This window comes from Lontra canadensis, unplaced genomic scaffold (genome assembly GCF_010015895.1).
Source record: "Lontra canadensis isolate GAN:19392208 unplaced genomic scaffold, GSC_riverotter_1.0 scaffold7, whole genome shotgun sequence".
Taxonomy (NCBI): Eukaryota; Metazoa; Chordata; class Mammalia; order Carnivora; family Mustelidae; genus Lontra; species Lontra canadensis.
In genome coordinates, this window is record NW_022631001.1 from 21,380,315 (window position 1) to 21,397,314 (window position 17,000).

General features: G+C 36.7%; 1 protein-coding gene across 3 annotated transcripts in view; it reads left to right on the plus strand.

The window, feature by feature from the left end:
* RSF1 (remodeling and spacing factor 1) overlaps positions 1-17,000 on the plus strand; it is a 156,716-nt gene that overhangs the window by 48,749 nt on the left and 90,967 nt on the right. The window contains exon 1 of one of the 3 annotated variants that reach the window (XM_032852989.1): positions 14,293-14,331. The exons of the other annotated variants lie outside the window; for them this stretch is intronic. Coding sequence (XP_032708880.1) covers positions 14,317-14,331 — 15 coding nt within the window. The 5' untranslated portion in view covers positions 14,293-14,316. Of the gene's footprint in view, positions 1-14,292; positions 14,332-17,000 lie in introns of those variants that run through there. 3 annotated transcript variants of the gene reach the window in all.

The window sequence follows — 17,000 nt, forward strand, 5'->3', positions numbered from 1 at the left end:
AGTACCATACTGTTTTGATTACTATAGCTTTGTGATAAATTTTGAAATTGTCCTTTTTCAAGATTGTTTTGGCTATTCTGGTTCCTGTTTTGGCTATTCTGGTGCATTTTCTTAATGAGTTTGAGTATCAGCTTGTTTATTTCTCCAAAAAAGCTAGTTATGATTTAGATAGGGTTAGGTATAATCTGTAGATAAAGTTGGGGAATATTAGCTTCTTTTTAAAAAACAATCATTTATTTTTTATTGTTACGTCACCATAAATTAAGTACATCATTAGTTTTTGATGTGGTGTTCCATGATTCATTGTTTGCCTACAACACCCAGAGCTCCATGCAATCTGTGTGCCTTCTTAATACCTATCACCAGGCTCACCATTTCCCCCACCCTCTTCCCTTCTAAAACTCTCCATTTCTTTTCCTGCAGTCCATAGTCTCTCTTGCTTCATCTCCTAGTCCAATTTCTCCCCCTTCATTTTCCCCTTCTCCTAATGTCCTCCATGCTGTTCCTTATGTTCCACAAATAAGTGAAACCATATGATAATTGACTTTCTCTGTTTGACTTATTTCACTCAGCATAATCTCCTCCAGTGCCGTGCAAGTCGATGCAAAACTTGGGTATTCATCCTTTCTGATGGCCAAGTAATATTCCATTGTGGATATGGACCACATCTTCTTTATCCGTTTGTCTGTTGAAGGACATCTTGGGGCAGTATTAGCTTTTTTTTTAAAATTTTGTTTATTTATTTGACAGTAAAACCATTTGGGCTTGGGCTTTTCTTTGTTGGAAGTTTTGTTTTTGTTCGGTTACTTGGTCTCTTCTGTAAGTTCAGATTTGTATTTCTTCTTGAGTCAATTTCAGTAGCTTTTGTCTCTAGGAAATTGTTCATTTTATTTAGCTTATCTAGCTTATTGACATTTAATTGTTCGTAGTGTTCATTTATCATATTATTTATGCATAGGTAGTGGTAATATCTCCTGTTTCCTTATTTTACTAATTTTGTATGTTCTTCTTCTTCTTTTTTTTTTTTTCTTGGTCAGCATAGCTATAGGTTTGTCAATTTTGTTGATCGTTTAAAAACCACTTTATGGTTTTATTGAATTTCCCTATTGTTTCTCTATTTTGTTCTTTCCTTTCATTTTCATTGGGTTTAGTTTGTTCTTTTCTGGTATTAAGGTAGAAGTTCAGGTTATTGATTTGAGCTCTTCCTCTTTTTTAACATAGACATTTTCAGGAATTATAGTCCATCTTTACTCCCTGCATTAACTTCATTCCATAAATTGATGTGTTATATTTAATTTTCTTTCATCTTAAACCATTTTCCCATTTCTCTTGTGAGTTCTTTGACCTATTATTTGGTTGTATATTAATTTCCACATATATGTAAATTTTGCCAATTCCTTTTCCTGTTACTGGTTTCCACTGAAATTTCTAATTTCATTCCATTATGTAGAACATACTTTGTGTGATTTTGATCCAATTAATTCGTTGATACTTTTTATGGCCTCAATTAACATGTGTGTGTATGTATAAAATGTCCTTCAATATTAAAAAATAATTTTTATACTTAGGTATTTAGTGAGGTTTGCTAATTTCATATTTATATTTACTCTCTCTTCTGATTTTCCTTTTTTTCTGATTTTTAAGAATTCTGCTGCTGTATAAGTAAAGTTTATGCACAACACATACACACACAGACACACAGACACTCCTAAATACAGATAGATATTTTTCCTTATCCTTTTTGAATACTAAAATCTCTACTATTTTATTTTATTTTATTTTTTAAAGATTTTATTTATTTGACAGCGAGAGGTCACAAGTAGGCAGGGAGGCAGGCAGAGAGAGAGGGGAAGCTCCCTGCTGAGCAGAGAGAGGCTGATGAGGGGCTTGATCCCAGGACCCTGAGATCATGACCTGAGCCGAAGGCAGAGGCTTTAACCCACTGAGCCACCCAGGCGCCCCTCTACTATTTTAGTAAAGAACAATAAACTCTTCCTTAATTCTTTATTCCCTTTATCTTTCACCCATCCTTCCTTTTCCACTTTATTAGTTATGTATTGCTTTCATGACAAATGACTTTAGAACCTAACTGGTGAAAACAGTGAATATCAAGTCTGCTCTTCTCTAAGCTGTGCCTAATGCTCAGTGCATCCCAAACTGTTTTCTCCTGATGTCCATTGGTTGAATTTTTCTGGTTGAAGTCTGAAAGTGGCCCTGGTACAGAGAGGACAAAGAGACATGAAAGAAAGAAGCAGAATACTCCAGATTGATATTGTGGCTAGTCACCAATATTAAATAATTTCTGTGATTGTTTGGATTTGTATATCTGTTCTTTGAGGCCTTCTTTGGATCACTTAACACATAAACTGTTGGAACTCATCTCAAGTCCTACTTTTGTTAGAAATCAAAAGTTGATAAAATGCTTAATAAAATTAAGTACTGTCATATCCAATTAACATATTTAAATATGCACAGCATTATTAGTTATCAAAATGGTATCAGTAAGTAAGCAACACACATAGGATATTCTCCTGAAGTACCAGTTTCTGGTGAATAGGGGACATTGCACTGTAGGGTACTCCAGGAACTCCTCTTCGTAAAGTCACTACTTTCAAGAGCAGAGGACACAGCTGACTTTCTTAACACAGAGAAACAGACACAGAGAAGCTGACAAAATGAGGAGACAGAGAAATTTATCCCAAATTAAAGAACAGGACAAGGCATGGCCAGAGATGTAAACAAAACAGATGTAAGTACCATACCTAATAGAGAATTTAAAGCAGTGATCACAAAGATGCTCACTAGACTTGAGAAAAGAGTGGAAAACATGAGTGAGACCCTTAACACAGAAATAAGGAATAACATAAAAGAGATAAAGGGCTTAAAAGATGAAATCAGAGGGGCACCTGGGTGGCTCAGTGGGTTGAGCCTCTGCCTTCGGCCTTCGGCTCGGGTCGTGGTCTCAGGGTGTGGGGATCAAGCCCCACTTCAGGCTCTCTGCTTGGTGGGGATCCTGTTTCCCCCCCTCTCTCTGCTGCCTCTCTGCCTTCTTGTGATCTCTCTTTCTGTCAAATAAATAAAATCTTTTTAAAAAAATGAAATCAGAAACGTGCTTGATGGATTGCATAACAGTATGGAAGAAGAGGAAGAAATTAGTGACCTAGAAGACAAAGTAATGGAAAGTAATCAAATGGAACAAAGGAGAGAAGAAAGAATTAAATAATACAAGAATAGATTTAGGAAACTCAGTGACTCATCAAACATAAGAACATTCATATTATAGGAGTCCCAGAAAAAGAAGAGAGAGAAAAGAGGGCAGAAAATTTATTTGTAGAAATGATAGCTGAAAACTTCCCTAATCTGGGGAAGGAAACAGACATCCAGATCCAGGAGGCACAAAGAATTCCATCAAAATCAATAAAAGTAACCCAAACCAAGACATATTGTAATTAAATTTGCCAAGTATAGTGATGAAGGAAAAATCTTAAAAGCAGCAAGGCAAAAGAAGTCAGTAACTTATAAGGGAAAACCCATAAGGCTAGCAGGAGACTTTTCAGCAAAATCTTTGCAAGTCTGAAGGGAGTAGTGGTATGATATAGTCATTCGAAGTGCTGAATTGGAAAAATCTGCATCCAAGAATACTTTATCCAGCAAGGCTATTATTCAGAATAGAGATGAAGAGTTTCTCAGACAAAAAGTAAAGGAGTTCATGGGTGCCTGGGTAGCTCAGTCAGTTAAGTGTCTGCCCTTGGTTCAAGTCATGATCCCAAGGTCCTGGAATTGAATTCTGCCTTGGGCCCTGTGCTCAGTGGGGAGTCTGCTTCTTTCTCTACCCTTCCCCACACACACGTGTGCTCTCTGTCTCTCAAAAATTAATAAAATCTTTAATAAAAAAAAAGGGTGAAGGAGTTCGTGACCACTAAACCAGCCCTGCGAGAAATATTAAAGGGGCCTCTTTGAATGGAAAGGGGAGACCAAAAGCAATAGTATAAAGGTAGGAAACACAAAAGCAGTGAAAATGAGTATTTCTGTTAAAAAAAAAGTCAAGATACTCACAAAAAATTATAAAATATAATACATATACATACACATGAGTGGCTCAGTTGTTTGAGCATCCGATACTTGATCTTAGCTCAGGTCTTTATCTCAGGGTCATGTGTTCAAGACCCACCTTGGGCACCACACTGGGCATGGAGCCTACTTATGAAATTAGTAACATATACCTAACATCTAGGGAGGAGAGAAGAAAAAAGTGGGTTCAAACTTAAATGACTATCAACTTAATGTAGGCTGCTATATGCAAAAGAGGTTGTAGAGAAACCTAATGGTAACCATATATCACAGACCACTAATAAACCTACAAGGAATGAAGAGAAAACCAAATATGTCACTAAAGAATATCAGCAAAATGTGAAAGACAAGAAAGGATCAGAGGAAATCTTCAGAAACAACCACAAAAAGGTAATAAAATGGCAATAAATACATATCTGCCAGTAATTGCTTCTAATGTAAATGAAGTAAATACATAGTCCAGTGAAAAGATATAAGGTGACAGGATGGGTTAAAAAAACAAGACCCATCTATATGCTGCCTACAAGAGACTACAAAAGACACCTACAGATGAAAGTGAGAGACTGGAGAAACACCTGTCATGCAAATGAATGTCAGAAGAAAGTCTGAGTAGCAATATTTATATCAAACAAAACAAACTTTAAAATAAAGACTGTAACAAGACATAAAGAAGGACACGATATAAATGGATAATCCCATAAGAAGATGTAATTATGAATATTCATGCACCCTACATAGGAGCACCCAAATACATAAAATTTAACAACAGACCTAAGGAACTAATCAGTAGTAATACAGTAGCAGGAGACTTTAATACCCCACTTACATCAGTTGACAGCCATCCATTCAGAACATCAACAAGGAAACAGTGGCTTTGAATGACACACTGAAGCAGATGGATTTAACAGATACATGCAGAACATAATATCCTAAAACAGAATATACATTCTTTTCAAGTGTGTGCAGTACATTCTTCAGAATAGATCACATATTAATGTCATAAAACCAGTCTCAACAAATTGAAGATGGAAGTCATACCATGCATCTTCTCTGACCACAATGCTATGAAACTAGAAATCGACCAACCAGTACAAAAAATCTGAAAGATCACAAATACATGGAGGTTAAATAACATGCTACTAAACAATGAATGGGTTAACCAGGAAATAAAAGAAGAAATAGAAAAATAACCTGAAACAAAGGACAATGGAAACACAATGGTCCAAAACCTGTAGGTTGCAGAAAAAGTGGTTCTAAGCAGAAAGTTTATAACAGTATAAGTCTATGTTAAGAAGCAAGAAAAAAGTCAAACAACCTAACATTAAACTTAAGAGAGCTAGAAAAAAGAACAAATGAAACCTAAAACCAGTAGAAGGAAGGAAATAAAGATTAGAGCAGAAATAAATCATAAACTAAAATAAAAACCAAAAGAACAGATTAATGAAACCAGGAGCTGGTTCTTAGAAGAAAATCAATATAAACCTCTAGCCAGACTTACCAAGAAAAAAAGAGAAAGGACTCAAAATCATAAAGGAGAGAGGAGAAGTAATGTTCAATACCACATATTTACGAACAATGGTAAAAATTTATTATGAAAAACTATATGCCAACAAATTGGACAACTTAGGAGAAATGGCTAAGTTCCTAGAAACATAGACACTACCAAAACTGAAACAGGAAGAAAAAATTTGAACAGACCAGTTACCAGCAATGAAATGGAATCAGTTCAAAAACCACCCAGCAAAAAGTCCAGGACCAGATGGCTTCATAGGCGAATTCTACCAACATTTCAGGAAGAGTTCATACCTGTTCTTCTCAAACCATTCCAAAAAAATAGAAAAGGAAGAAAAACTCCCAGATTTATTCTATAAGGCTAGCATTATCTTGATACCAAAACCAGATAAAGATACTCCTATGAAAGAGAACTACAGGCCAATACCTCTGATGAACATAGATGCAGAAATCCTCAATAAAATATTAGCAAACCGAATCCAACAATACATTAAAAAAACAGTTCACCATAATAGTGGGATTTATTCCTGGGTTGTAAAGGTGGTTCATTATTTGCAAATCAATCAACATGATACTCAATAAGAAAAAGGATAAAAAGCATAGAAGAGAGGATAAAGACCATATTATCATTTCAAGAAAAAACATTTGAAAAATACAATATCCATTTATTATAAGAACCCTCAACAGAATTTTAGAGGGAACCTACCTCAACATAATAAAGCCCATATATGAAAAACCCACAGCTAACAGCATCCTCAATAGGGAAAAACAGGGCTTCTCAAACCCTAAGTTCCCACAAGGCAAGGATTTCCACTCTTACCACTTTTATTCAATATAGTACTGGAAGTCCAAGCCACAGCAATCAGACAACAAAAAAAGTAAAAGGCATCCAGCTTGGTTAAGGAAGAAATCAAACTTTCATTATTTGCAGGTGACATGACACTGTATCTAGAAAACCTGGAAACCTACACCAAGAAACTGCTTGAACTGATAAACGAATTCCATACATTTTCAGGATACAAAATCAATGTACAGAAAAATCCTCTACGATTCTATATACTAATAAAGAAGCAGTAGGTAGAGAAATTAAGAAACAATCCCATTTACAGTTGTACCAAAAATAATAATAAACTTAGGAATAAATGTAACCAAAGAGTTGTAAAAGATCTGTACTCTGAAAACTATAAAACACTGATGAAAGAAATTGAAGATGACCCAAAGAAATGGGAAGGCATGCATGCTCATGGATTGGAAGAACAGATACTGTTAACATGTCTAAAGTGCCCAAAGCAATCTATATCTTTAACATAATCTGTACCAAAGTGCCAATAGCATTTTTCACAGAAATAGAATAAACAGGTCTGAAATTTGTATGAAACCACAAAAGATCCTGACTAACCAAAGCAGTGTTGAAAAGCAAAGCCGGAGGCATCTCAATTCCTGATTTCAGGTTATATTACAAGGCTGTAGTAATCAAGAGTATGGTACTAGCACTGAAATAGACACATAGATCAATGAAACAGAATAGAATACCCAGAAATGAACCCACACCTATATGGTCAATTAATCTTTGACAAAGTAGGAAAGAATATCCATTGGGAAAAAGACAGTCTCTTCAACAAGTGATGTTGGGAAAAGTGGTCAGCAACATGCAGAAGAATGAAATTGAATCTCTTTCTTACACCAGACACAAAAATAAATTAAAAATGGATTAAATAACTAAATGTGAGACCTGAAACCATAGTAAAGTAGAAGATAACACAGTAACCTCTTTGACATGGGCCATAGCAACTTTTTTTCTAGATAAGTCTCCTGAGGCAAGAGAAACAGAAGCAAAAATAAATTATTGGGACTATATCAAAATAAAAAGCTTCCACACAGCAAAGGACACTGGGTAAACCTGAAAGACAACCTGTGGAATGGGGGATGTTATTTGCAAATGACATACCTGATAAAGGGTTAGTATCCAAAATATTTAAGAAACTCATGAAAACTTAACATGCAAAAATATATAACTCAATTAAAAATAGGCAATAGACATGAACAGACATTTCTCCAAAGAAGAAATACACATGGCCAATAGACCCATGAAAAGATGTTAATCATCACTTACTTATCAGGGTTATGTAAACCAAAATTACAATGAAATATCACCTCACGCCTGTCAGAATGGCTAAAATCAATAACCTAAGAAACAACAGGCATTGGTGAGGATGTGAAGAGAAAAGAACCCTCTTGCAGTGTTGATGGGATTGCAAACTGGTGCAGCCACTGTCAAAAACAGTATGTAGTTTCCTTACAAAGTTAAAAATAAAACTACTGTATGATCCATTCCCCTGAGTGTTTACCCAAAGAATACAAAAACACTAATTAAAAGGGATACATGCACCCCTGTGTTTATAACAGCATTATTTACAATAGCCAAGATACAAAAGCAGCACAAGTGTCCATTGATAGACAAATGGATAAAAAGGTGGTGTGTGTGTGTGTGTGTGCATGCGCATGTACCCGTGTACACACACACCATGGAATATTATTTAGCCCTAAAAAAGAATGAAATCTTGCCATTTGTAGCAACATGGATGGAGCTAGAAAGTATAATGCTAATTGAAGTAAGTCAACTGGTTCATGATCACAGGCTCCTGGGATTGATACCCGCATGGGGCTCCCTGCTCAGCAGGAAGCCTGCTTCTTCCTTGCCTTCCACTCCCCCTGCTTGCGTTCTCAAATCAATAAATTAAAAAATCTTTAAAAAAAAAATGTGGGATGCCTGGGTGGCTCAGTTTGTTAAGCGTCTGGTTTTGGCTCAGATCATGATCCCAGGGTCCTGGGATCAAGTCCCGCATTGGGCTCCTTGCTCAGTGGGGAGCCTGCTTTCTCCTTTTGCCTGCCGGCCCCCTCTACTTGTGTGCACTCATGCTTTCTCTGCAAAATAAATAAATAAAATCTTAAACAAAGCAAAGCCAAACATGAACATCAAACATTTATTCTCTTGCAGTTTTTGTGTGTTAGGAATTTGAATGGAACCTAACAGTTGTTATAACTCTGGCTCAGAGTTTCTCAGGCTGCAGTCAAGCTGGCAGCCTGGCATGCTATCTCACCTGAACGCTGAACTGGAGGAAAATCCCTTCTAAACTCAATATGTGGCTATTAGCAGTATTCAGTTTCTTGTCATGGTTTGTCCACAGGGCACCTCAGAGTATTGGCAGTTACATAAGGCATTGCTTTTCCATCCGGCTGCTTACTGCATTGCACCAGAGCCGGTGGATGAGAGAGAGCCTAAGACAAAAGTCATGATGTTTTTGTAACCAAATCTTAGCCATCAGCATACTATCACTTTTGCCATATGCTGTTTGTTAGCATAAAGTTACTGGATTTGGCTCATAACCAAAGGTGGGGGTGGAGGGCAATAATGAGAAGGGAATCCCTAAAAAGTGATACTTTTTATTCCACATCTTTTTTTGTTTCTCTGATCTTTCCTTGTAACACTCTTTTAGCTTCTTTCCTACAGTAGTTTACTGGTTTTTCCTTTTTACCCCAATAGTCTCCTTTCCCAGATCTTTCTTTTTGTGTAAGCTCTTGAAAGTTTTTATACTACAGAGGTTTGTTCTAGACCTTCCTCTAGTGTCATTTTATATATTCTCATTGGGTATTCTTGTCTATTACCATGATTTTAAAACCCCGTATGTTAAATACTTTTATTTTCATCTTGAATCTTAGTTCAAAGGCTGGCATACTCAACTGCATATTGAACATTTTCATTGAAAAAATGCTGATGAATCAATATTAGGTAGAGACTAAACTGCTATAAGAAAGAGACTCCAAAATATAATTTGGTTAAATAAGCAATAAATTTATTTGTCTCTATTTAACCATCTGACTTTGTTCAATGAGGTTATTCAGAGATCCAGAGTCTTCACATTTTATTGTTCCACCATAGGGTTTTTTGCTTTTCTTTGTTGTAGAATGTGCTTCAAGCTATAGGAAGGGGAAAGAAAGTATAGGGCAAACAATTTTCTTTTAAGAAGTGAGGCAGAAGTTTCATACTGCACTTCCATTGTTCTATTAGGAAGAACACAGTCATGTGATCATACCTATTTGTAAAGTAGTTTAGGGAGTATTAACCCTTCCTTAGTGTCATAAACTCTGGAAAATGGGTCAGGGGGAGCAGATTTGTTTGGGGCAACTAAACAGGATTTGGTTTCCTTCCCTTTGGGAAGAGTATATACTCCTCTGTTAGTGAATTCAGGCATGGACGTGTGACTTGTTTTTAGTCAGTGAAATGCAAGGAAAAGTGATAATGCCATACTTTTGAGCAGAAGCTTTCTCCCCCGACCCCCCCAGCAGAAACTTTAAGAGCAGTGGATATTCTCTGTGTTCTCTGTTCCCTTTGCTATGATGACTTGGATGCAGAATTTTTTTTTTAAGTTATTGTTGCCCATTTGGGGGTGAAAATGATAGGTTACAAAGCCACTGCTAACCTGTCATCAAAATATAGTGTAGGCCAGAAATAAACTTTCGTTGTCGTAACTGAGGGATCACGACCCAATTTCTTAAAGGGTCAGATATAGCTATTTTAGACTTTTGTTCTTTATAGTCTCCCTCACAACTACAGACAATTCCCTTTTTTTTTTTTTTTTTAGGTTTTATTTATTCATTTGACAGGGAGAGAGACAGGGAGAGAGGGAACACAAGCAGGGGGAGTGGGAGAGGGAGAAGCAAGCTTTCCACTGGGCAGGGAGCCTGATGCAGGGCTGTATCCCAGGACCCTGGGATCATGACCTGAGCTGAAGGCAGACACCTACCAACTGAGCCACCCAGGTGCCCCTTGCTGCAGACAATTCCTAAACGAAAGGATATGGCTCTGTTTTAATAAAACTTCATTTACAAAACAACCATTCAGTCTGTGGGCCATAGTTTGCCAACCACCATTGTAAATGGTTGAGATTTAGGGTTATTTTTACTGCAGGATAACCTAGACTACCCTGACTGATACCTTTGGTTGAATAGCACCAACAACCCCACCTGCTTACCCAAACCAGAAATCTAAGTACCATTCTTGACTCATTTCCCAAACTAAGTCCTCACTTCTTCCTCTCAGAGCTCTTGATTTAATAGATGAAGGTATATTTTTTCCAAGGTTTAAATAGACTTTTTTGTTACAAGGGGGGGCCCTACCGAGCAAGGCCTTAGAAAACAATATATTTGGTCCCAGAATGTCACCGCGGAGAAATTGAGAGATCATGATTGCAGAAGAGGTCACTATAATTGAAGGACCTGATCCCGGGAAGGCCAGCCAGGAATGTAGCAGACATGATCAGTACAGGCCAGGGATGGTCAGATCACAGCAGCCCCCTTCACTGCTGCTTTTTATAGGTCTCCAGATGTGACAGGACCCAGCCTGATGACAAGAAGAGACACAGGAAGCAGGAGGTGATTCCAGTGGTGACATCTGTGGCCCCAAGCTGCTCCCATGGCAGTTTGGAATCGATCTGGGCACACAGCTCCAGGAGCTTCTGGGTTAGGCCTGTCAGGCCCCTCAGCAGCAGTGGCGTCAACACAGACATGCCTGCAGACAGTGGCTAGCAGTAGCCCAAGTTCAGGAAGTCAAAATGGCAACAGATGAAGATATTAAGACCCAAAGAGAAATACTTACTCTTAGCAATGTATTCAAGTTAGTAATAGAGAACGAGAACTTGGGTAGATTTGGTGTTAAAATTTGTAGTGTAGTTGACACTTGAAAAATACGGGTTTGTACACCTGTCCACTTACATACATGCAGAACTTTTAAAATAAATACAGTATAGTACTGTAAGTGCATCTTCACTTCCTTATGATTTTTGTAACATTTTCTTATCTCTGTCTAAGAATACAGTATATAATACATATAAATGTGTGTTAATTGATATTTCATGTTATAGGTAAAGCTTCTGGTCAGTAGTGGGCTATTAGTATTTAAAATTTGGGAGAGTTGAAAGTTATATGCAGATTTTTAAATGTGTACAGGATTGGCATGTCTAATGCCTGCATTGTTCAGGGGTCAACTGTAGTTTTTTGTAACCTAGGATTTTATTGTTCCTTGTCTTGGTAAATGGTACCATTGTCTTTCCAGTCATTTAAACAAAACTGATGGTCATTCTGGTTTTGTTTTATTTTGTTTCCGTTTTTGTTTTTTGTCCTTCACATTTAGTATATTACCAAGTCCTGATTGATTTAGCCTTCTTTTTAAAATTATTTAAATTAAGATATAATATGTTATTTGTTTCAGGGGTACAGGTCTGTGATTCATCAGTCTTACATAATACCCAGTGCTCATTACAACACATGTCCTCTCTAATGTCTTATCACCCAGTCATCCCATCCTGATTTAGCCTTCTTAATCCCTTTCAGTTCAGTCTATGCAACCCTTGCTGTCTCTGTCCTAGTTGATGCCATTGTCTTTTACTTGGATTATTATAGGAAACTCCAGGCTAGTTTTCCTGTGTCTAGTCCACTTATCACAATTATAGTGCTAAAGTGAAAATCTTTTTCCTTTGCTTTAAGTCCTTAATGTAGGAGTCCTTGTTGTCTTCTGAATAGAAAATACATTTCTTAACATGGCAACAGAGTTGTTGATGCGATGGCCCCCACTTTCTCCTCTGGGTTCTGTTCTTGCTAGTCTCTCTATTGATCTCATCAGTATGTACTATATTCTGGCTTACAGAACTATTTTTGGCTTCCAGAATGCTCATGCTGTTTCTGGCTCTTTGGTCCTTTGTATGACTATTTAAAGTAGGCCTTGCCCTTGAGTTTTCTACCGCTCTCTTAATATATCACCTTGCTTTATTTCCTTCCCAGTAGTTACCACGCTGTAAAATCATCAGTTTTACTTTTTAAGTCTGTCTCCAGTAGAAGTAAAGTTATGTGAGGGCAAGAATTTTTGTCATTTTCTATTTCATTTTTAATATCTAAAGCAGTGCCTTACACTTAGCTGTTGCTGAGTAACTACTTAAGTCAGTAGACAGATGAATGAGTGACCATTTACCTTTCAAAAAGCCTTGTGTATGTATGAGTCTTACTCAGTGTTTCCTTAGTATTTTGTAGTTATCCTCCATAAGTCATTTCTTTGTGGGCTATATAGTACCTTGTTAGAGTATGTATACATACTCTGTGAAATACTCATATGAAATAGTATGAAATGAACATACTTATATGAAATAGTATACACTGTTTGTTTTGTAATTGTCCATTTATCTTCTTGTATGTACCCACATTGCTTCCATTCCATTCACCCCCACACTAAGACGTAAGTTCTGGGAGGTTCAAAAGGTATACGCGTTTTTCAGTGTTTTGCCATGTAATACTAATGGAAGGTGCCAAATGTGTTAAAAAATGCAGTTTTATCAGATATCAGTTTTCAGTGCCTATTATTTTAGATTCTTCTAAGAGTAATTTCATAGATGCTTTAAGTTTTCTTCGATGCCAGCAGGATTTTATAATATTTATTCTGAAGAATCCCATTGATCCATTTTGGTGGCCCGAAGGCCTTGGTTAGAAAGGCTAAGGTTGATTGATACTGCACTGCTTGAAATTATGTTTCACATGTCTCCTTGGACTGAGTTATAGTTACTTGAGAATCAAACATATCTCTGGGATTTCCTCAATTTTGAGGACCTTGTGGTACTTCTAAGGAAATGAGGTTGGGAGAAATGTTTCCCATAACCTCTTTTTATTTTTAATATTTAAAGAAATGTAAAGTACATAGATAAAAACCAGGAATATTATAATGTCCATCTTCCTACCACTCAGAATTAATGCTTTTGTGGTTCATTAATTCCTTTCATATATTTGCTTATTACTTCATTTGGGTTGAACTTTTCTTGAAATTAAAATCTGTCCCCATTTTGTCATTATTTTCTGGCAAATACTCCAGATTTTAATTATAATAGTGAACATATATATAGTCTTTTAATTTTAATTTATAATAGTGAACATATATATAGTCTTTTAGTTAAGCACTTTGGTACATGTTGCCTAAAACTAAGGGCAGTTAGTTTTACCTCACAACCCTAAGCGATTAGCTTCTATAGACCATATGCAAAACATCAGTGTCTTACTGATTATCAGTTACACTAACCTGTTTTAACCATTGATTTGTTGACTTGGATTTTTATCATGACTGCCATCATTTGACATTTAAAGATTTTCTTCTAGAGAGAGAGAGGGATCGCATGCACACATGCACAAGCTGGGACGGGAGGAGCAAGGCGGAGGGAAAGGAAGAGGGAAAGAATCTTGAGCAGACCCTGCATGGAGCCTGATGCATGCTTAGTCCCATGACCCTCAAGGTCATGACCTCAGCTGAATCCAAGAATCAGCTGCTAAACTGACTGAACCACCCAAGCACCCCATGATTTGACATTTAAAATTTAGTTTCAGTGTATAAATAAGTCCTGCTTTGTGATTATGGAACAAATGTACAGATGCTTTTAATCTTAGTTTGCTTTGAGAATTATGTGTTAAATGCAAATAAAACATTAATTAGATTGTGGTTTTTGCAGTGTAAGAAATTTCTTTAGCATAGCGGTTTCAAATTGTTTTTCATGAAGCCCTAAGGTTTCCCCAAAAACGCTTCTGAACTCAATATTATTAGTCTGCCGGGAGTACCATAACAAAAATAACCACAACCTATGTGGCTTAAACAACAGAAACGTATTTTCTCACAGTTCTCCAGGCTAGAATTCCAAGATCAAGATGTTGGCAAATTTGGTGAGTGTTCTCTTTCTACTTCATGCTAGTCCTTGTCATCACTGTGCCCTCACCTGGCCTTTCCTCTTCATGTTCACTACAGGGAACGGGCTTGGGGTCTCTGGTCCCAAAGACACCAGTCTTATAGAGCCCCACTCTTAAAACCTCATTTAATCTTAATTATCTCCTTAAAGGCCTTATCTCCAAATACAGACACATTGGGGGTTAGGGCTTCAACATATGAATTTTGAAGGGACACAGTTCATTTTATAACATCTTATGAAATACCTTCTTGGAAGTCATCATGCTGATCAACAAAAATGGAAGGTGAGTTGATAACAACTGCTCTTATAAATTACATAGCTCCTTCAACATAAGAATTTATTAGAATTGTGTTCACATGTAACTTTCCAGGAGCACACTTGTTTTGTGAAATGAGAATCATCCTTACAATCTATCTTTCCTGGGGTTGTTCCAGATCTTTCTTAATTTGTTAGTAACATTGTTTGTAGAACCTTAAGTGATGTGAGGATGTTAGGTATTACCATTTGCATAAGGATTTGCTGGGGTCACTAAAGCTTTGATTATATTATAGTTGTTTTTATAAATTATTGTGTACTCTAATTGTAATAACTTCTTGATTGAGGCTTAAAGTGTCGGATTGAGAATCAAAGGTTCTAGGGGCACCTAGGTAGTGCTGTTGATTGGGTGTCTGACTTTGGTTTCAGCTCAGGTTGTGATCTTGGGTCCTGGGATCAAGCCTGGCATTGGGCACCATACTAAGTGTGGAGTCTGCTTGGGCTTCTCTTCTCCCTCTGCACCCCCCCCCCCATGCACACTCTTTCTATCTCTTTAAAATAAATAGATAAAATCTTAAAAAAAAAAAAAAGAATTCTGGCTTTACTGTGAAGTTTCTGATCCTGGATAAATTAATTTAGTATTTCTGTGACTAATTTCCAGTTAGAACATAAAATAATATTGGGGATTTGAGTTCGAGCACCACGTGAGGTGTCGAGATTACTTAAATTAAAAAAAAAAAAGTAAACAAACATGAAAGAATATTGAGAAAGAAGAAAGACCCCAGTCCCAATTTTGGGGATTATCAGGTAGTAATGATAGTTGTGAAGGCATTTTAAAAAACAAAATTTATGGAACTGCACATTGTCCATTTCACCCAGTAATTTGCTTGCATTTCTCAAGTAAATAAACGATTTATTTTATTTTGAATGTATGTTTAAACTCCCTTAGCAGGAAAAACAACCCAGTTTACTCAAGTTATTACCTAGGTTTTGGTATTTGGTTGGCTCCAAAATAAAAACGTTAGAAGGAAAAACTGTTCTGTAGTTTCCCCCTTACGATTCCAATTCAGGGGATAACTTAGATTTTAATGTAATGTGAAATCCACACCATCATGTTTGTTGTCATGATACCAGTGTCCACTTCCATACTGTTCTTTGAAACCCAAACTTAGAGAATATTCATTTGAAAACTTTTTGACTAACATTTTGTTTGAAAATAGTAATACTGAACCAAAAATAAAAGTTCATTTTATTATAATTGAGCTTCTCCATAACTGCCCACATATGATGTGTTCACTTTTTTACTTCCTACAATCATCCCTGGCAGGTTTCTGCCTCCACTGTGCCACCAAAAACACCTTGTCAAAAGAAGCCTTGCCATGTTGTCAGATTCAGTGGACATTCTTTCGTTCTTTTTTACTAAACCTATTTTTATCATTCTTTCATAGAGTTCAGTGTTTTTAAATCTCTCTCAGCTTTGCTTGGTTTCTTTCTGTCTCCAGTTGTGCTTTCTTTCTTTCTTTTGCTGGCTCTTTTCTCTGACCCCTGAAACACTGCATGAGTAGCAGATGGAGCAGAATAATCTAATAGAAAAGCTGGAAGATGCCTTAAAATAATTCATTTAAACACAGAATATGATCATAAAGGTAGTTAGCTAAGAACCCACAGCTGCTAATAATAGCCCATTTTCATCTGTCTTTTCAGTAAAGATTTTTTGATGGCGTACTCTGTAAGGGAACTCAGTAGAGCACAAAGCAGATGTATAAAGACATGATGTTCTTGAGTTTGAGTTCAGTAAAGGCAGAGAAGCAAAGTGGGTACACAGATAAATATAATGGCAGGCAGAATGTAAAGGCTTTAAGTACAGTGTGCTTTCCAGAATAAAGTAGTTTGGGAGTATGCAAATATATTTAAATTTTCCTCATCTTTTCAGTGTTTGTGATAAAGATTATGAGTGATAAAAAATAGAAAAGCACTGATCTCTTTCCCTCCTTCTAACCGGTAGTGCTTAGGAAAATGATGTGAAAGATACAAGTAGCCAAAAGTCATAAGATAGGAAATGTTCAGCATGAAAGCATACTTAGAGAAATAGTCCACTCAGTAATTTTGATGGAAGGCAATTGCAACAGCAGATACGGGTTGTGTAGTTGGCAAACGTTTGACCCTTGTGCCTTCACTCCTTGGTGTTTTATTCATGAGTCTGTTACCTGGCAAAAGGGGCTTTATGGAAGTAATTAAATTTATTAATCAGTTGACCTTAAGTTAGGATGATTATCCTGATTTATCCAAATGGGCCCAGTGTAAATTACATGAGCCTTTAAGAGGAGAAGAGGCAGGCAGAAGGCAGAAATACTCAAAGCATGAGAAGGACTCAGCACATTTACCCTTCTT